General features: G+C 40.1%; 2 protein-coding genes and 1 long non-coding RNA gene across 5 annotated transcripts; 1 reads left to right on the forward strand and 2 right to left on the reverse strand.

The window, feature by feature from the left end:
• The first annotated feature begins 12,841 nt into the window (after positions 1 to 12,841).
• On the forward strand, positions 12,842 to 13,473 carry LOC141846904 (non-specific lipid-transfer protein 1-like). Its single transcript, XM_074734933.1, has 2 exons — positions 12,842 to 13,189; positions 13,275 to 13,473. The coding sequence occupies exons 1-2, from the start codon at positions 12,852 to 12,854 to the stop codon at positions 13,282 to 13,284; spliced, it is 348 nt and encodes a 115-aa protein (XP_074591034.1). The 5' UTR covers positions 12,842 to 12,851; the 3' UTR covers positions 13,285 to 13,473.
• Positions 13,474 to 13,851: 378 nt separating this feature from the next.
• Positions 13,852 to 15,175, reverse strand: LOC141848048 (uncharacterized). Its single transcript, XR_012603457.1, has 2 exons — positions 14,677 to 15,175; positions 13,852 to 14,090 (listed from the first exon to the last, which is right to left on the reverse strand). It is a non-coding gene; the product is annotated as an uncharacterized LOC141848048 (long non-coding RNA).
• Positions 15,176 to 15,936: 761 nt separating this feature from the next.
• On the reverse strand, positions 15,937 to 20,592 carry LOC141847356 (putative inactive receptor kinase At5g58300). Of its 3 annotated transcripts, none has more exons than XM_074735387.1 (3): positions 20,211 to 20,592; positions 17,728 to 19,065; positions 15,937 to 16,782 (listed from the first exon to the last, which is right to left on the reverse strand). In XM_074735387.1, exons 2-3 carry the CDS (start codon positions 18,977 to 18,979, stop codon positions 16,115 to 16,117), a joined length of 1,920 nt encoding a protein of 639 aa, XP_074591488.1. In that variant the 5' UTR covers positions 18,980 to 19,065; positions 20,211 to 20,592; the 3' UTR covers positions 15,937 to 16,114. The 3 variants fall into 3 exon arrangements, with proteins under 3 accessions (XP_074591488.1, XP_074591489.1, XP_074591490.1); XM_074735388.1 differs by lacking the exon at positions 20,211 to 20,592 and adding an exon at positions 19,753 to 19,959; XM_074735389.1 differs by lacking the exon at positions 20,211 to 20,592 and adding an exon at positions 19,753 to 19,789 and having other exon boundaries at positions 17,728 to 18,522.
• Positions 20,593 to 21,455: the final 863 nt, after the last annotated feature.

Here is a 21,455-nt window from a genome sequence, read left to right on the forward strand (position 1 = left end):
AGAAGAGCGATGGGTAATATATAGAGGAACGGCTCTGGCGGACAAGAAAATATAAAAAAGAAGCCGAAGTTCGCCTCCTCTCCTTCGTTCGGGCGGTTGAGGGGAACGGCTCTGTTAGCGGATTTTATAAATTGCGTCGAGATAAGATATTTTGCAAAAATGCTTATTAGAAAATTAAGTCATGATGTATGCTTATTTTGCGTCGAGATAGAACTGCGTTTGTTTGTTTTCACCATTTAGTACTTTTATGCAGCATCAGTTTTACTAATACACATTTTTTCATCAACATTTGGATTTGACTCATCATTTTTTTCTCCTACTGCAACATGCTCTGAGATTACAACTTTGGTTTCCCTGCAGTAAACTTTTTTTCCCCATTGTCACCAGTTGCAAGCTATTTGTTTTTTTTCCAATGAAAACATTTTCCATGATTTGTTTTGGTGTTCTTGCAACTTCAGTCGTATGTTAAACTAATCAAACATAAGCAACAGTTATTTGCAAATACTGACCCAACCAATATCCACTTAATGAAATTCACAGTTCGAGGTAATTAAGATGCTTCTAAAGGAATGCAACGAGGTGGAGCAATATGTTCAACAGGTAATCTTTTCGAGCATTTTTCTAATAGAAATCAATAATGTTTAATTACTGAAAGCTCTAGATAATTTCGTGCAGAAATGGCTCTTGCATCTGTTGTCGAACATCTAATGGATCAAATTTTCTGCGTGTTTCTGATCTGATGTTTCTTTTCTTATCCTCTGTAAACAGTGCAAGAAAAGCTGGTCCTCCACTATGGCCTTCTGATCCTAGTCAATGGTGAAAAGTTCCTCGAGGATACAGATATTTGCACTGTCATTCATGCATGCAAGGCTGAGAAAGATGAACTCATCAATGATCCTGTATAGAAGACACACCTGTAGTTGGCTACAACATATGTAAACTTTTAACGTTTGCCGGTCTATCTCTCTACGTTTGTTGCCCAGTCAGTGAGTGATCAACTCTCGCAGTGAACTCCAAGTTTTTGTACTCTTGTGCCAACTTGACATCATGTAGTATATCAATCAAAAGGCTGTATGGGTTGCTTTGCTTCTGTCCATGTTTAAGTTCAAGTTATATAATTTTTGAAAAAACAAAGATTTGGAGTCTGATCATGCCATAACTGTTTTATTTGATGCTAGATAATTGCAGATATAACCGATGAAGGCATTGCATAAACTAAATATCTTACTTTCCTTGCAAAATGCTATGGAATTCTATCTTGAGCTGTTTTTGTGGACTTAAGATAGCTGGAACATTTCCTAGTTATGGACCAGAAGTTAGTTACAAGATTAATCAGTTGGAACATTCCTAGTTATGGACACTTGTTCTTGGGGAAAAAAAAAAGATTCTTGGTGCAAATTCCAATCAAACTAATTTTGCTATCTTTTATTGGTTGACATAAACATCAACCAAAATTTGTTTTTCATATATATTAAAATACTAAGATGATTGGGCAGAAAATTCATGTCAAAGTTTAGGCAGTTGATACAATATTCTCTATGGTAGCTTTGAAACTTTCATTTGAATAACTCTCTTAATATTCAGTCTATAGAAATAGACAAGAGAGTTGGGGCATTTCCTGTAGCATTGGAAACAGTTAACAAAAATAATATTTAAACTAAATATTTTTACGGAAAAATAAACTGTAAAAGAGTAAGCAAAGCAAACACGACATCAGCACCAATATGTATATAAGCATTATTGTATGCTGCTGATAGAGAAGACGCAGTTGCACCACTGAGGAATACGATAATCACCATGAAGATAAGCCATGATCTCTGATTAGTACTGAATATATATAAAAAAATGTATAAACATATATTTAAAAAAATAATATTAATATTAAAAATACTTACATTGCCGGAGCCGGAGCCGGAGGCTGAAGCGGAGCCGAAGGCAGAGCGGGAGTAAGCGGATGAACCTGAAGCGGAGTCGGAGGAGGCGGAAGCTGAAGCGGAGCCAGAGGCGGAGGCGGAGCATGAAGCGGATGAACCACCTGCTGACCCAAGCGATCGAATTCCAATTCGATAGCTAATTTTAACGTCCGAATTGGAATTTGGTCGCTAAATTAGAGATCAAAATGGAATTCGATCACTAAATTTAGCGATCAATTTCAAATTCGGTATCTAAAAGTAGTGACCGAATTTCAATTTGATCGCTAATTAGCGATCGAATTTAAAATCGATCGCTAAATCAGATTACGATGAATTTTTTAGTGATTTTTTAAATCGGTCTCTAATCGATCATTAATCGGATTTAACGATCGATTAGCGACTGAAAATTCGATCGCTAACCACCGAAAATTTCGATCACTAATTAGCGATCGAATTTTCGGTGGTTACCGATCGAATTTTTGGTGGTTAGCGATCGAATTTTCAGTCGCTAATTAGATTAGCGATCAAATTTTCGGTCGTTAATCAAATTAACGATCGATTAAAAAAATCACTAAAAAATTCATCGTAATCTGATTTAGCGATCGATTTTAAATTCGATTGCTAATTAGCGATCGAATTGAAATTCGATCACTACTTTTAGATACTGAATTTGAAATCGATCGCTAAATTTAGTGATCGAATTCCATTTTGATTGCTAATTTAGCGACCAAATTCCAATTCGGACGTTAAAATTAGCGATCAAATTCTGAATTTGATCGCTAATTTTGCCTCTCAAATTAAAGAACTGCATAACAGTAAGAAGCAGTGGCGGATCCAGAATAATTTTTCAACCAGGGCTCAATTTTTTTAATATATAATAAATATATATATAAAATAAAAATATAATTAATAACGATAATAATAAAAATATAAAATTATGTACATACCAATAAATAATTATTTTTTTACACTCGAACTACTACCAAATTACGTACAAACAACTTTCGAGTACACGTTTAGCTATGTCACCCCACCCCTTCTCAAAACCAAGCTCTTGAAACCTAAAAATCAAATATACAGTGGTCAGCAATTCAATCTTTAGTAGTATAACACTTCAAGCTTCTCTCTAAATTGATCATGATCAGTGAGTACAGATGAAGTTACCTATCATTGAACTCGAAGTCCTTTTAGTTCTTTTATTGTGGTTGAAGTATTTTCGAATTTATCTGATACCAATTAAATGGTATCAGAACTTAGTATTACGGTCCATGTAGAGTTGTCGGATTTTCGTTGCATTGTAGCCTATCTGATCCCAATTTAGTGGTATCAGAGTGGCGCAGCGGAAGCGTGGTGGACCCATAACCCACGAGTCCGAGCCTAGGTTCATTTCTTTTGACTTTTCGTTGCATTCGTGAATTTAGGTTGGATTTGTCGTTGCATGTGTGTCCATTTTTGTGGTGTCTGTTGAATTTATCGCGTAGTTGTAGTTTTCAGAAGTAGTATTTTATTGTCGATTTATTAGGTTAAGTGTTTAGGAGGGTTGAAATCTAAATTAGAAAAACCATTTAGGTTAACTAGGTTGGACCTAGAATTAGGTTAAGATTATGATAAATAAATAGGATGAAAAGATTCGTCTCGCGAAGACGAATCAAACGAAACTAGTTTAGGCCAAATTGGAGATCGTTTGGTTAGTGAACCAAACGAACCAAGATTGAACCAAATTGAACCAAGTTGGTTTGGTTCGTACTGGAAGAGATGTTGATAAAATAAAATGGATAAAAAGATTCGTCTTGCGAAGACAAATCCAACAAAATTGGTTTGAGTCAAATCGAATGTCGTTTGGTTAGTAAACCAAGCGAACCAAGATTTAACTCGATTTGCTACAGTAACTAATTCAATCGTTATAATAAATCCTAACTTTTAAATTAGTTTAGTCCAGTAAACCTAATTTATTGGCGCCGATTAGCACTAAACCGACTTATTACTGTTTATTACTATAGCTCACTAGTATTTCCTGTTCAATTGGCTCCTCACGCGATCCCCTTCGAGCCACCCCTCTCCCTCCTTCCTTCGTCGCCGACCCGGCGATTTTCCCCCTCTGCCCGGCACCGGCCGCCGCGGGAGGAGCCACGCCGCCGTACCCTTCCTCCTCTCCTCCCCTCACGAACCAAACCCCACCTCTCCTCTCTGTTCACCACGCCGCTTCCCCTTCTCTTCTTCTTCTTCCTCTGTCGCCACACATCGCTTGCCGCCGTAGCCACCTTGCTTGGCTGGAAGCCCTTCTAGCGCCGACCGTCCGCCTGAGAAGTCCCGAGAAAACCTCAGAAGCTGCAGAAACCCCTTCTAGCGCCGACCGTCCGCCCTCAGAAACCGTCCGTCCGCCGACCGTCCGCCTGAGAAGTCCTCCCTCCGAAGTCCGACTACGAGCCTCAGCGGTGCTGGGAGGACGTCTTCCTCCCTCCCTCTGAACTACGACCCTCAGCCTCGCCTTGTATTTGGGTATGTCAGGGGGGCTCAAGCCCCCCCTCGTCCCCCCTGGATCCGCCACTGGTAAGAAGAGCAAACGTGGCAGTATCACAAACACCTATATATTCATTGTTGTACCCTACTAATAGGGTAGACGTAGCTATACTTGTGAAATAAATGAGAAACACCACGAAGAGGAGCCATGCTTTCTCAGTAGCCCTAAATATATATAAAAATAATTTATAAATATATATTTTAAAAATAATAATAACAATAATATTTAAAAAACTTACATGATCCTTGCCGGAGGCAGACCCTCTTGTTGAACCTGAAGTGCAACTTGGCCCGCCTGCTGACCCGCCGCCTGCAGGGCCTCCACAGACTACTGAGTCGCCGCTTACAGGGCCTCCACAGCCTGCTGAATCGCCTGCAGCTCCTACTGAGCCGCCGCCTGCAGATTAGCCACTACCTGCGCATTCGCCTGAGCCACCGTTGTGGAGTGAGCTGCCGCCTCCACAACATCCGCCGTCTACACTGCTACCTGCTGCTCATCCGCAGCCACAACATCCGCCCCTCTCGTTGACCCCTCGTCAGGTGTAGCTCCTCGTCTTTGTTCCTCCATTGAGATGTGTCCGACGGAAAAGTGATATCGAAAGGTATTATTTAATTTTTTTCCCTCATAATATTTGCTATTATTAATGATTGAATTTGAATTTAGTCGCTAAATTTAGTGACCGAAATCAAATTCGATGCGACCGAATTCAAATTCGATCGCTAAATTCAATAACTATGAATATTTTATGATTTTTTAAATTGATCGTTAATCAGATTAGTGATCGAATTTTCGGTGGTTAGCGATCGAATTTTCGGTTGTTAATCGATCGTTAAATCCGATTAACGATCGATTAGAGATCGATTAAAAAAATCACTAAAAAATTTATCGTAATCTGATTTAGCGATCGATTTTAAATTCGATCACTAATTAGCGATCGATCGCTAAATTTAGTGATCGAATTCCATTTTGATCGCTAATTTAGCGACCAAATTCTAATTTGGACGTTAAAATTAGTGATCGAATTGGAATTCGATGACTAATTTTACCTCTCAAATTAAATAACTTAATAACAGTAAGAAGAGCAATCGCGGCAGTATCTATATACAAACACCTATACCTGCGAAATATATGAGAAATACCGCGAAGAGGAGCCATGCTTTCTCAGTAGCCCTAAATATATATAAAAATAATTTATAAATATATATTTTAAAAATAATAATAACAATAATATTAAAAAAACTTACATGATCCTTGCTGGAGGCAGACCCTCCTGCTGAACTTGAAGTGCAACTTGGCCCACTTACTGACCCGCCGCTTGCAGGGCCATCGTCGCCTGCTGAGTCGCCGCCTGCAGGGCCTCCACAAACTGCTGACTCGCCGCCTACAGGGCCTCCACAGTCTGCTGAATCGCCTGCAACTCCTACTGAGCCGCCGCTTGTAGGGCCGCCGCCGCCTGTAGGGCCGCCGCCGCCTGTAGGGCCGCCGCCGCCTGTAGGGCCGCCGCCGCCTGCAGGGCCGCCGCCGCCTGCTGAGTCGCCGCCTGCAAATTAGCCACTACCTGCGCATTCGCCTGAGCCGCCACTGTGGAGCGAGCCGCCGCCTCCACAACATCCGCCGTCTGCACTGCTGGCTGTTGCTCATCCGCATCTCTCGCCGACCCCTTGCCAGGTGTAGTTCATCGTCTTTGTTCCTCCATTGAGATGTGTCCAACGGAAAAGTGATATCGAGAGGTATTATTTAATTTTTTCCCCTCATAATATTTAGCGACCGAATTAAAGTTCGGTCGCTATTATTAGTGATTGAATTTGAATTTAGTCGCTAAATTTAGTTACCGAAATTGAATTCAATCGCTAATTACCGACCGAATTCAAATTCGATCGCTAAATTCAATTACTATCAATTTTTTATGATTTTTCAAATTGATCGTTAATATGATTAGCGATCAAATTTTCGGTGGTTAGCGATCGAATTTTTGATCGCTAATCGATCGTTAAATCCGATTTTAAATTCGATCGCTAATTAGCGATCGAATTGAAATTCGGTCACTACTTTTAGATACCGAATTTGAAATCGATCGTTAAATTTAGTGATCGAATTCCATTTTGATCGCTAATTTAGCGACCAAATTCCAATTCGGACGTTAAAATTAGCGATCGAATTGGAATTCGATCGCTAATTTTCCTCTCAAATTAAAGAACTACATAACAGTAAGAAGAGCAAACACGGCAGTATCACAAACACCTATATATTCATTGTTGTACCTTACTAATAGAGTAGACGTAGCTATACCTGCGAAATATATGAGAAACACCGCGAAGAGGAGCCATGCTTTCTCAGTAGCCCTAAATATATATAAAAATAATTTATAAATATATATTTTAAAAAAAATAATAATAATATTAAAAAAACTTACATGATCCTTGCCAGAGGCAGACCCTCTTGCTGAACCTGAAGTGCAACTTGGCCCACCTGCATGGCCGTCGTCACCTGCTGAGTCGCCGCCTGCAGGGCCTCCACAGACTAAATGCGCTAATAATTCGATCACTAAATTTAGCGACTAAATTCAGATTCAATCACTAATAATAGCGACCGAACTTTAATTTTGTCGCTAAATATTATGAGGGAAAAAAATAAATAATACCTCTGGATATCGCTGGTGGGTGATAATAAATTGATAGAGATTGGTGACGGTCGGGTGGAGAAGAGTTTCTATCTTCATTTCTTCTTGAATTACGAGGTCTGAGGGGCAAACAAGCTGCCAGAATTAGCGATCAAATTTAGCGACCGAATCGGAATTTGGTCTCTAAATGGCGCTCCTCTCAATGGCGCTCCTCTCCTCTATATATTCATCTCCGTCGCTTCTCTCCTCTATTCATTCTTCTTTCTTCTCCGTCGCTCCTGTCCTCTGTTAATCTCTCACATCTTTCAATGGCGGAACGACGACGACGAGCTCCACTACTACCTTGCTTTCAGAATTGCTTTAAACCAAGAGCAGCAGGCGAAGGGTCAACGAGAGGTCAGCATGCGGCTGCTGTGGTGGCCCTACAGGCGGCGGTTCAGCAGGATGTGGAGGCCCTGCACGCGGCGGATCAGCAGGTGGCGGCCTTGCAGACGGCGAATGCAGGGGCTTAGCAGGCGGAGGCCCTGTAGGCAGCCGTTATCTATATCATCACGATTGTCAAAGTTGATGCAAACATGTATGATTTTTTTTCTAAAAATGCGCTAAGCTCTATTTCGGTGATGCTCCTGCTGCAACCGCTCTTATACGAAGAGGAGGGAATCTCCTGAGGCTGCTCCTGCTGCAACCGCTCCTGCAACGGAATGCTGCTCGGCGACAGGCGATGACGTCTGTTGTCTTTAGCGGATAGGGGGGATATATATTATTCTCTTCTGCTCCCCTTCGTTGCTCTTGCTCCTCCTGTGCGAAGAGTCCTCCCCTCCGTTGATCCTGCTCCTCCTGTACGAAGAGGAGGCGACGACATCTATTGTCGATAGAGGAGGCGACGGCGTCTGTTGTCGATAGCGGATAGGCGTCTCTAATTCTTTTCCGGTGGACACATCTCAATGGAGGAACAAAGACGAGGAGTTACGCCTGGCAAGGGTCAGCGAGAGGTGTGGATGCTGTGGTTGCGGATGAGAAGCAGGCAGCAGTGCAGACGCCGGATGTTGTGGAGGCGGTGGCTCGCTCCACAGCGGTGACTCAGACGAATGCGCAGGTAGTGGCTAATCTAGAGGCGACGACTCAGCAGGCGGCGGCTCAGCAGGAGCTGCAGGCGATTCAGTAGGCTGTAGAGGCCCTGTAGGCTGCGACTCAGCAATCTGTGGAGGCCCTGCAGGCGGCGACTCAGCAGGCGACGACGGCCCTGCAAGCGGTGGGTCAGCAGGCGGGCCAAGTTGCACTTCATGTTCAGCAGGAGGGTCTGCCTCCGGCAAGGATCATGTAAGTTTTTTTAATATTATTATTATTATTATTATTATTAAAATATATATTTATAAATTATTTTTATATATATTTAGGGTTACTGAGAAAGCATGGCTCCTCTTTGTGGTGTTTCTCATATATTTTGCAGGTATATCTACGTCTACCCTATAAGTAGGGTACAACAATGAATATATAGGTGTTTGTGATATTGCCGTGTTTGCTCTTCTTACTGTTATATCGTTCTTTTTTTAGTAAAAATACTTAATTTAAGTGTTCTTTTTGTCAGGAAAACTACTTGGTTTATTTCTTCTGTATTTAGTTTGGTTTATTTCAGTACTATGTATGGTCCTTGGTTTTATTTACTCCTTTCATTTGGTTTGGTTTTATTTCAGTATTATGTATGATCCTTGCGTTATGATGAATTTGGACTCCTTAAACTAATCTCATTAATATATATATATATATATATATATATATATATATATATATATATATATAACCCATATATTCAGGTTTAATTAAATTAAATTATTTATTCGTATGCGTTGCAGAGAGCGGCGGCATCGGCCTTGCGGGTAATGACGGCTGGCGCTTGTTCACAGACTTCGCACACCCAGACACGCCTGTGGCGGGACGCCACTCCGTGCGCCCGTGCGTTGCACCCGCGACAAAGGTACGCTACGTCCACCTGGCAATAGACCACATTACAAAAATAACCATAAATAACGACGGATTTAACGATCGATTTCAATTCGGACCGATTTTTAATTTTGATCGCTAATTTATGACCGAATTATATTCGGTCGCTAATTAGCGATCGAATACAATTCGATCACTATTTACGCTATTTAGCGATCAAAATTGAAAATCGATCGCTAAAATAGCAACGAAAATTATAAATCGGCCGCTAAAATAATGACCGAATTTATATTGGGTCACTAATTTTAGAATGGAGCTGGACGAAAAAATTTAGCGGATCTTAGTAATCGAACTTAGATTCGGTCGGCAAAATAGAGATCGAATAGGATTTCGATCGCTAAAATAGCAACCGAACTTTGAATTCGATCGCTAAATTTAGCGACCGATTTGGATTTCGATCGCTAAAGTTAGTGACTGAATTTTTAATTCGATCGCTATATTAACGACCGAATACTACTTCGGTCGTTAATTTAATGATCAAAATTTAATTCAAGGGGCAAAATTAGCGATCGAATTCCAATTCGATCGCTAATTTTAACGACCGAATTGGAATTCGATCGCTAAATTAGCGATCGAAATGGAATTCAGTCACTAAATTTAGCGATCGATTTCAAATTCGGTATCTAAAAGTAGTGACCGAATTTAAATTCGATCGCTAAATCAGATTACGATAAATTTTTTAGTGATTTTTTTAATCGGTCTCTAATCGATCGTTAATCGGATTTAACGACCGATTAGCGACCGAAAATTCGATCGCTAATCGTGATTATTTTTGTAGTGCCAGTCACCACCGCGACTCCCTTGCACGTGTCGCACTGTCGCGGGTCCAACACCAACCAGAACCTTGCCTTGTATGATTTGGTCGCTCCGTTATTTGGTTTTTTTGGGCGACAGTAGTAGAAGTTCATGAGAATCTGTATATTAATTGCATAAGAAGCCAGCGTTAGTAGAAGTTCATGCTAATCTGTACGTATATTAATTGCATAGGTTGCCTGGGTGGATTTTACAGTGGCAATCTCTTATTCATTAATTTTTGTCATGTCCCAATACAAGTTACATATCCGTTGTCAAGTGCTGTTTACTTTTTTTTCTTGCTAATTTAATCTAATTATATATCCTCTTGATGTTAATTATATTAATTTGATGGTACTCTTTTGCTTTGTTTTGTTGTAATTTGGTCCTAACTTCTCATATTTATTTGTGAGGATTCACTAACATCTAACATTGTAGTTACCAGCTTTATTAATTCTTACTTCTTAGGCATTTCATAATGCATGTAGGTGGATAGTTGATATATCTGTACATGCGATGCGCAAATATGATGTGTAAGACGGTGAGGTGAGTGGAGAGCGAGGTTTTTGTCGTATTAGTTGTGTACGGCAGTGAGCGAGGAGAGGGAACTTATTGTGAGCCTCTTTCAGATATGAATTTATCTGATTCAGGAAAGAACTTGCATGAGTATCTCAGTTTCAATTTAAATATGGATTTGATTCACATTTCATGTTCTGAGAAGGATTTTCCATCTGGAAAGAGGGAAAAAAATAGAGTATTTTTCTAAAGAAATGTGTTGAGAGTATTAGTTGTGTATGGTGGTGAGCGAGGAGAGGGCGAGGCAATAACGTTGTCATATATGCAGGTTCACTACAAAAATTATACCGATTAGCGATCGAATTTTTGATCGCTAATCGATCGTTAAATCTGATTAACGATCGATTTGAAAAATCATTAAAAATTCATAGTAATTGAATTTAGCCACCGAAATTAGCGATCGAATTTGGTTTCGGTCACTAAATTTAGCGACTAAATTCAGATTCAGTCACTAATAATAATGACCGAACTTTAATTCGGTCGCTAAATATTATGAGGGGAAAAAATTAAATAATACCTCTCGATATCGCTGGTGGGCGATAATAAATTGATAGAGATTGATGACGGTCGGGTGGAGAAAAGTTTCTATCTTCATTTCTTCTTGAATGATGAGGTCTGAGGGGCAAACAAGCTGCTAGAATATTAACCATTTTGAGTAGCTAAGACGATTTAGAGTTGGCTCAGAAACAAAGAGAAGAGACAGGAGAAGAAGAGAGCATAAAGAGACGAAGAGAAGAAATGAAGAGACAAGAATGGAACTTATATAGGTTGTTTGCTATAAACCACTACAAAAATAACCCTAATTAGCGATGGATTTAACGACCGAATTATTTTCGATTGCTACTTTAACGACTGATTTATAACATCGATCGTTAAATAGTGATAGAATTATAATTCAGTCACTAAATAGTGACCGATTAAAGCGGCTCCTGATCTCCTCGACCAACTCCTGAGATCGTACTGACATTTTGCATTTCATGAAGTCAAATAAGACGACACCACTGGTTTGAAATCAGAAATAGTTTAGGAATTTTCAGTAATATCGAAGCTGTTGCTATTTGAAAGGTCGTAAAATATTACCTAATGTGCATTGACAAACGGCCTTAAAACAGTGTGGAAAATGAACGTTTGCCAGGAACACTCCATCCATTTGTTCACGGTGCAGCATGCGTTGACTCTGTTAAAATATATTCAACTGCCACCACCTCCCACACCTCTGTTTGTTGACTTCACTGCATCAGGCCATGCAATTTTCTTTGAAAAGAAAATCGGTTACATAGTTTGAAACTGCTCCACCAGATTAATATGGATGTTGATTTCATGTCCTACAAGATTTTTGACGTGTAAGATTCGAGAAGCCATGTGAAGAATATGTCAAAGTCAAACTCTGCTCTGATTCAATTTCTTCCCCTGTTCCTTATAAACTCCTCCCCCTCGGCCCTCCTCTGTTTTCCTCTGCTCCTGATCAACTAATCATGGCGCAATTCTCACTTTTTGGGTTCCTCCTCCTCCTCTTGCTCATCCCTCCACATCTGACTTCTTCTCAGCCTTTGGACGGAATCCTCTCCGGCGAGCCGAGCTTAAACATTGCTTTGCCGAGCGAGGGAGAAGCAGCGGTTCCGCCACCGCGGCCGATACCGGAAAAGCAGTTACTGGTGGATTACTACAAGCCGCTGCTGCTCAACTTTCTTCCGCGGGGGAAGCCGCCACCCTCCGGGCCGGACCCGGGAATCGACGACGACAAGAACTAGCAGAGAATGGAAGAGATGAAGAATACATACAGTTATAATTTATTTGTTTATCCTCAAAGAGAGGAAATAATTCGGTAGCTTGTTTGGATCTCATACTTCAAGTTTCTTCGTTTTGACTTTTGATCTTCTTGTTGACTTCTGCAACATGGACCCTTCTCTCGAACGCTATGTAAACGTCTTGAAGCATGATCAATACCAAAGATAATTTTGCTCTCACAGTGGGTATTCCTCTATTTACCTCTCTTCCATTCAACCTTTGTCCAAAGGCCTGAATCCTGATGCAGAAATGGTCACAGCTCACTCCGATGGCCCAGAAGTGAAATGAGGATCCTGCAGATCTGCCCTCCCCCAAACCATTAAATCGGTGCGCCATTAATAACACTGCCCTCCAATTCATTAAACTCTAGCTACTGCGGTAGATGCTTCAAATTTATGTTACCCTGCAATGCTTCAAAGTTCCAACTTTCACTGCCTTTCTTTAACCATTCATTGATTAATTTACGTACCCTGCATCTCCACTGGCCTATAATCTTTCCGGCAAAGTATCTAATGCAATGGACTGCATCCAACCACCCTCCTGTTAATCCTTTACTGAATCAACTCCAGCTACGTCCCTATAAATACGGAGTCATTGCCTCGACCACCTTGCAGTACGTTCATCGTCAGGAATTGCATCTATGGCTTGTCGTCCGGTTGTTGCTCTCATCGCCGTCGCCATCCTCGTGGGCGCCATGGCGGTGGAGGCGCAGATCAGCTGCAGCCAGGTAGTGTCGTACCTGTTTCCCTGCCTGGGATACGTCCAGGGCATTCAGCCCCTCACCAGCAGCTGCTGCAACGGCGTGCGGTCGCTGAACGCCGCAGCCAGGAGCAGGGAGGACCGGCAGACCACTTGCAACTGCCTCATGCGGACGGCCGCCGGCGTTCAGGGCATCCAGCCCGGACTAATCTCCGGCATCCCGGGCAAGTGCAACGTCGCCGTGCCGTACCCCATCAACCCCTCCGCCGACTGCTCTCGGCAAGTTTTGATTAATTTCGCGAAATCTATCTATGATTTAAAGAAATATGGACAATACAAATCTAATACATGTTCCTTTTGACAGGATCAACTGAAGCGAAGTGAGCATGGAGATATTTATGATCGAGTTTTAATAAATTAAAGTAGGGGTGGAAGTGCTTTCCTTCAATCGAGTGTGTTGCTGTTAAAGTCTACTGTGATCTAGTGTAGTTTCATGGGGCTTCTGTAAGCAGCAGTAATCACTGTTAAGATCTCATTTTATGTTTATGCTACTTAATAATATCTGCAGTAGTACAATAATTTGATGAGTACATAGAGAGAATCAAAACAAGATATGCCTTCAGAACTCAGAGCAAAAACATACAATATGATGGACAGTAATCATCCATCTGTTCCGATCTATGATATCAATCAGATTTACACGATATAAGGTCAGTTAAAATACAATATGCAAGATAAAACATACATATGATGAAACATGCCAAAAAAACAAGCCGCCTGAGCATCTTGTTCTGATTTTAGAGAACAATTAACAAACTGTTTCCTTCTTAGTTCCCTTGCTCGACAATGAACCTCACAGATCGACATTTACAACATATAAACAAAATGATGAGCTCACCAAGTGATTTTAACTTCAGCAATGATCCCATCAAATCCTACCCTTCCACTCTCATTAAACAACATACTCAATTTAGAATTTGATCAGAAATGTTCTGATTCATCATTACTGTTGTTCAAAGTTTAATAGCTAACACTTTCAGTCTAAATTAAATCGCCTTCTTTAAGTTGAATTCTTGCTGATGATTGCTGTCTGTGTATAGTCTGCTATTCTTGTCGTCATCCTCATTTCATCCATTGTTGTTGAAGGTTCCTCTTTGTTCTCAGCATCAAGGCAGCAGTCCTGTATTTTGTGTAATCCATTCTTTTGCAGTGAGCCGTTGTACCACAAATTAGTTAAGGCATGTATCATCAGATTTAAGATTCAAGACTAAAGACAAACAGCCAATTAATTTACTGGGCGAATTGCTACTAAGACTAAAGATAAATAGCCTATTAATTTCCTACTCAAAGTTTTCATATAGTTTACGAATTCAAACAGAGTAAAATTGCTAGGAGAAGAACCAAAACTAACGGTTTCAGGATCTTGCCCAGTTCAATCATGAAGCAAATTGAATTTACAGCAGTGCATGAGTTTCTACGCATTTCAAACTTCACAAAAGAATCTTAATTCACTGATTCAAGAACAATTACTCGATCTCCATTCACTGGTTCAGGATAAAGGTTTACGCAAGAACAGTTACTCGATTACAGAGGAGCAACCGAATACACAGGAAATTTCAACAACAAAATATGATTATAATCGCAAAAGGAAACAGAAAACACACATGGATAGAACAGCATTTGCAGCATATCTGAAAAAAAAATATACAAATTAAATCATTTCAAACGTATAGCTTTTGTCTACTAAGATGAACTTACTGTCTTACCTCCACTGTCGACGGGGAGAAAGATCCGAAATGCTCCAGTTTTGGGCTTTCAGCGAATCGGAAACGTGACCCTCGAGCAGTCCCTCTCCCACCACGGATCTTCCACTACAAGAGTCGCGAAGGAGAAACCAAAGCCACCCCGAAATCGCACCAATTCTTGTGCAAATGCAAGCAACCGATTTACCATCTTCTCCCACTCAATCCGCCGCCCAAACTTGATATCGATCAAACGTTGCTCGAATTCACCAACCCAGAGAAAATCCCACAATTAGGAAACAAAAATTGATCTTTTGGTCGAATACAAACGGAGTAAAGAAATCAAAAAAGGGGAAACCTTTTGATGTGATGATTAAGAAAGGCGGACGCAAATAGGCAAGAAACACCCGCATGAGCGACCAAATGGCAGGAAGAAGCCGGAATCCAACGAGAGGAGCGGTGAGAAGGGCCGGATCTGATCTCCTCCTTCCCAGGAAAGCACTAAGGATTCAGGAAGAGGGTAATTGGGTTGAAAGAGGTTCTCTTCTTTCTGTTCGTTTCTACCAATGTTTATAGTAAATGATTTTTTAATAAACAGGAATATTAATTAATGATTAAACCTAATATTCTTTCTTTATTTCCCTAACATTAGTCAACGTCGATAATGCATTTCACTTTCCACATGTCATTGTCTTGATTGTGTCCGACGCATTTGGCTGCCCAATAATAAAAAATTCTGTTTCATGATTGGAGAAAATAAATTTAAAATATTAAACTTTTATGGAATTGCAATTATAATAGTTATTTTTTAGTCTAAGAATCATTATTATTATTTTTTTAATCTTATTTCATTCGCTAGAAAATTTTAAATATATATTGATCGTGAATTGTATTTAAATTTTAAATATATTCGGTAGACGAGGTACAAATCGCATCAGTTTGAACAGCTAACTATTTTATTATTATAAAAATTAGTTTCTTCTCATATTTTTTTAATTAAATATGAAAATAATTATCCTGCATCTATTTTATTTCATGAACTAAATCCTGCAATAGGGATTAATCAAACTCACCGTAAAAGACCACCCCAATTGAAAACCTCCACTGTTCCACTTCAGCAAAAAAAATAAAATCTACCATCTCAATAATCCTATACTATACCGTCAGTTCCATGTAAGAAGAACTATTTCTGTTCCAAAGATTATGTTCTTTTGTCAAATGAATTTGCCTTGGAACGGCAATGCACATAAAATCAACATCATGTTTACATTTCATAGCTTGGGATTGATAAATAGAATAGCTAAAAAACAATGACATCGTGAACCACAATTAATTCCACTTCTTGAGCATAACTAGATGGTTATGCCTAAACATCCTCCACAATAAACTCCACACATCAATATCGAATTAGAAGAACAAAGAACTAACAGAACTAAATACCTAACCAGGAGGTCTAAATGAGTTAACTTGTGATGATCTCTGTCTCCGTTTCTGTCTCTGGTTGTGGTGTTTGGACATTGTTGTCATCTTTTGACTTCTCGGAGGATGGTCGGTTCTCTGAGTCAGAGTTTCGAATGGCCTCGATCATTCTAATCACTTCGTCCATTTTCGGTCGCTGATCTGGAACTTTTGAAGCACATGCCATGGCAATTTGGAGCATTTGAACCATCTCATCCTCCACATTCTGATGCTTAATCAAATCCGTATCAAATACTTCAGCAGTCCACTCTTCTCGGACCACGGATTGCACCCATCTCGGTAGATCAACAACATCGTCACGACCAGGAGATTGAAGTGGAGCTTTTCCAGTGAGCATCTCCAGTAACAACACACCAAAGCTGTAGACATCAGATTTCTGAGAGTACCTTTTGGTTTCAATGACTTCGGGTGCACGGTAGCCCACAACAACTCTGGATGGGGTTGCTGAAGTGTTCATGAATGGAGCGAGGCCATAATCCGATACACAGGCATCAAGTTGCTGAGTCAGTAGTATGTTATTGGATTTGATGTCTCCATGGATAAATTTTGCACCACCTTCGGCGTGAATATGTGCTATGCCACGAGCAGCTCCAAGAGAAATCTTTACTCTGGAGTCCCAGTCTAACGGAGTCTTTCCATTACCCTTACTTCCTGCCAATAAAACAAAAGATTAGAAGTTCCTCTAAAAAAATATATACTTAACAAATCAAAAGGATCAAACGACCTCGATATATCCTTATACAAAGTTAAATAAAAGATACTACAAAATTCATGACCACACTGTCGTCCCAAGTAGGGGTTGACTTGTAGTTTTATTACATTTTACAAAATTTCAGGTTTGTTTCTTTGAATTGGTTATACTACACGATGACAATAAAACTATAGATCAGTCGAACTTCAATTTTGAATGTTGTATCGTAAATCAAAGATGTGGCCCACAGGACATTAAACCCAATTATTTTTGCATGTAAGAATGTTAATAAAGGAGTCTCAACTCTATAATCATATACCATTGGTGATATGAATCTTATTCAGTCACTAAATTCTACGTAAAGCTCACCTTCAATGTAATGTAGATTAAATAGTCTTCTATATCTCTCTACAACACAACTGACAACATTTAACTATACATCTATTAGTTGTCTTTGTACATTGTCATATGATCTTAAACTAGTTTTTCTCATTTTCCTTATTTATCATCTACGTGCATTGAAACTACTCTGGTTGATATACTATAGACAAATTACCTGTTCACCCTATGCCATAACTCAAATTCAAATAACAGGAAACACTGCCTGTAAATCAACTGATGCTAAATTTACTAGTACTAAATAGTGTAAGACCAATTAGCTTAATCAGAGTTGATAAAGGAATATATTAACTAGCAGCTTTACCTCATGGGAAATTAAATTCTCTAAATGAAGACTTGGAAAACAAAATAAAATTTTGAATACTTTCATCCAAGACAAAAGTCATTGCTTATTCCACTAGTTACACACATTTGGAATAGCATTATTCTCAAATACAATGAGTCCAGTGGCTTTATTGAATCAACAGGAACTACCAGTTCAGAGACAGAAATTTGAGCAAACATACCATGTAACAGGGAGGAGAAGTTGCCAGAAGGAACATAATCATAAATGAGAAGCTTCTCATCTTTGGAGTAATAATAAGCTCGAAGTGGAACTACATTAGGGTGAGGCTTGACCCTTCCAATCAATTCCATTTGTTGCTCAAACTCTCTCTTTCCAATGATTACTTCCTTCAACCTCTTCACAACAACAGTTGTACCATCTTCTAGAACAGCTTTATATGTGGTCCCATGATTTCCTTTGCCAAGAACTTCTGCAGAAGCTCTTAATAGATCTTCCAAGTCAAAATTGTATGCACATCCCTCAAAGAAACTCAACTTATTCTTCTCTGCCTCTTGGGCACTGCTGCTGTACTCCTCAGGTTTTTCACTCCTTGCACCAAGAGGTCCCTTTCCTTTTGATTCTCCATCACCTTCCCCATGTTTCCTCCTGAAGAAGCACAAGAAGACTACAATGACGAGTAGAAGCAGAAGTATTGCTCCACCAGCAGCAATTCCAATAATGGCAGCTGTGCTCAGTTTTTGCCAAAAGCTTCTTTTTGATCTTGCAGGGGATACTGGGGGAGATGCTCCAGAGCAGGTTGCTAAAGGAGATCCACATAGGAAAGGATTACCCAGAAAAGACTCAGGTGAGAACCTTTGGAGGGATAGCGGTATGGGGCCACTAAGGTTGTTATTACTCAGATTCAGATGCCTAAGCCTGGGAAGTTGAAGATTCGGGATGGATCCAGACAGTGAGTTATTCTCAAGAAGCAATGCACTAAGATAATTAAGGTTCTGGATAGTGGGTGGAATTTCTCCTGCAAACGAATTGTAGGAAAGATCGAGAAATGTTAGGTTGGAAGATAGTGAAGATGGTATAATTCCAGATAAATTGTTATGCTGAAGGAACAAAGAATGCAAAGAAGGAATGGATGGAACATCAGGAGGAAGATGTACGATAAGGCGGTTAGAACGAAGACTTAAGACTTCAAGGGCATCAAGTCTACTAAGAGTATTAGGGGGGATTGTGCCTAAAAGCCCAACGGCTGGCAGCCGGAGACTACGCACACGAGTATTATCAGGTGTGCATCTTACTCCGACCCATGAGGAACAAATTGGATTTTGAGAAGTCCAGTTTAGATTACGGCCATGAGGGACAGAATTAGCAAAGTCTAAAAGTGCTTGCTCATCAGACCTTAAATCAGCAACGGCAAATGGAAGGGAAAGTACAAGAAAAGATAAAGGAATTGATATAAAAATCACAAATCGGTCCATTAGAAAAATACTAGGTTAGGGAAAGGGAAAACATAACTTCCCACAAGTAAACTGAGCAGTCAAGTTTATGGAGTTCTTCTGTCCTTCTGCATTGGAGGGGGAAAAAAGATATGAGAACCATACACTTGAAATAAGTAGAATAAAATTAAAGATGTTTACGAATTTCTTATTTCACCAAACATTATTCAAAGGAAAAGTAGAAGGAACAGAACAAGATTTCTGACCAAATGTTAGAAGTAACAGACCCTGCTTGACGGCAATTGCACTGAAAAGACTAATATATGACTAGCAAGTCAATGTGCACACGACTTAGGATCTCTATGATATTCAACGTGATATTACTTGCATAAATTGTATCTATTTTCTGGAAAGCATTTGTTATTTCTACAAGGAGTTTAACGATGACGACAACCAGTTAAATTCCAGTCACTGTTCAGAAGGGGACTACAGCAACTGTCAGCCATCTCTCAACTACAAATTAATGTTCATCTCTTTTTCAAAATTTTCTGCATTGACTGCTAAGATGCCACAATCATTTCCAGAATTAGACCATGATACAACCAGCTACACAGCTCCATCACTTCTGAATAAGGATGGAAAAAAAAACACCTTCAGAGTCAATATTTGATTTAGCGGTCATGAGAACAAGAGGAACAACGAAATCCCCAGAGGAAGCCAACTCAATGTTCACAGGAAATACGAAAATCAAGTACACTGAAATGGACATTAGAAAAAAGAGATACTGATCAAAAGAAAAAAAAAAAGCTCCGTACTTTTAATACCCTTATCGAAGCAACGCAGAAGCACATTCCTCTTTTCTCTTCTCTGCTAACCTCTTCACCGACCGAAGAGAAAAGCATGGAGCTGTGGAGAAGGAAGCCAGAACTCTAGTAATTAATGGTTGGCATTACATGCCCAGCCTGGCTCACACTAGACCCACCAATTAAAGCACTAAACAAATTATTACACAGTGACAAGAATACCAGTAGTGGGTATTTAATTAAGAACCCACAGAGCAACTTAAAATATTAATCTATAATCTCAAATCTTACCCGATTCAACTTCATCGAGTACAATAAGGTCTCATTATTCTCATTAATTGTGTTTTCTAAACAATCGTCATCCATGCAGAGAAAATCCGCAAGAAGTTCTTCCGCAGAAGACAAAGATAAGTCGATTTTAGTAAAGTGAAAAATAGTCAACGACAAGTACTGGCTTGGATATTACTCACCACAGTGTAAGAACTCGGAGCTCCGGAGGGACAGATCTGTAATCAAACCCAAGCATTAAACTTCTCCACTCGAATCTAAAATCCGTCTGGAACTGGAAGGCGTTCTACAACGAATTCGTCCTCAAATTTTGAAAACTTCCGTTACATCCAACAGACCAAAATCAACCGCCGGCGAACTCACGGCATTCGACTAAGAAACGAAGCAGTTGAAAGCGAAGCTGGGTGTGAGAAAACCGAGAGATCACGGGAGGAAACCAAGGGCATTGCTTCAAGACCACGCCTTTACAGCCCCCTCGAAACACCGAGAGGGAATCAGAGTTCCTCCCCTTCCCATATTCCGAGATCGCACACCGTAACCACATCAAGCTCCATTGAAGCTCTCCCGTCGGTGCTGTTCTCGGCCAACTGCACCCTCTTTCTTCCGCAACAAAAGGGCCGGGGAGCCAATGCCGACTGGATGCTGGCGTGCAGCCACAATAGCATGAAGGAAAAACTTCCAAAAGAACCCTTCAAGTATAATTTATTATCTCGACACGAAAAAAGAAAATTTAGTTAATTCAAACATTTTTTAAAAATAAATGTGAACTATACATCCAATTCTGTTACTGCGACTTATTACTAGTAAATGACAAGAAATTTTAATATGTTTTATATTTTAGATGAGGCCCTCGAAATAATATGTTTTCCATTTAACCACCTAAGATCTCAAAAGGGATGACTTATGGTCAATGATAATAGCGTGGCCCATCCAAGCAATAACTTCCCGTAAACCTTATCCCCTTGTATTCTGTTTGACGTAGCAGGCAGGCAGGGTAATGAAGAGGCATGAACCTTTGGATGCGTTTTTCACAGCGACGCTATATAACCGGAGACAGTAACGTGACCTTACCTGAATCCCAATAACGTTAACAACATTCTCACTCACACTGACTCTAATACAGACACACAGAACCAGCTATAACAACATTTTGTACGTTTAACGTGGGCAACAAAGATAATCTTCAAAACTGCCATTCTGGTCCGGTGAATAAGCGGCCAGATGAGGGTGCTAGAGTTGCAGTCCACTGGCCCAGACTTAGGCTGGTATAGCTATGGGTCACTCGGGTCTGGGCTCATGTCAAGTAGGATATCCGATGTGAAGATGGGCATGGCATGTGGGTCATTGACACCACTGCCAGCACTAGTAAGTCCACCCACGGCCACGACTGATTATTATGGTGGGTTGAGTAGTTGATATTCACCTAC

This window comes from Curcuma longa, chromosome 16 (assembly GCF_044706935.1).
Source record: "Curcuma longa cultivar G26 ecotype Majalengka, Jawa Barat chromosome 16, ITB_CL_G26_1.1, whole genome shotgun sequence".
NCBI lineage: Eukaryota > Viridiplantae > Streptophyta > Magnoliopsida > Zingiberales > Zingiberaceae > Curcuma > Curcuma longa.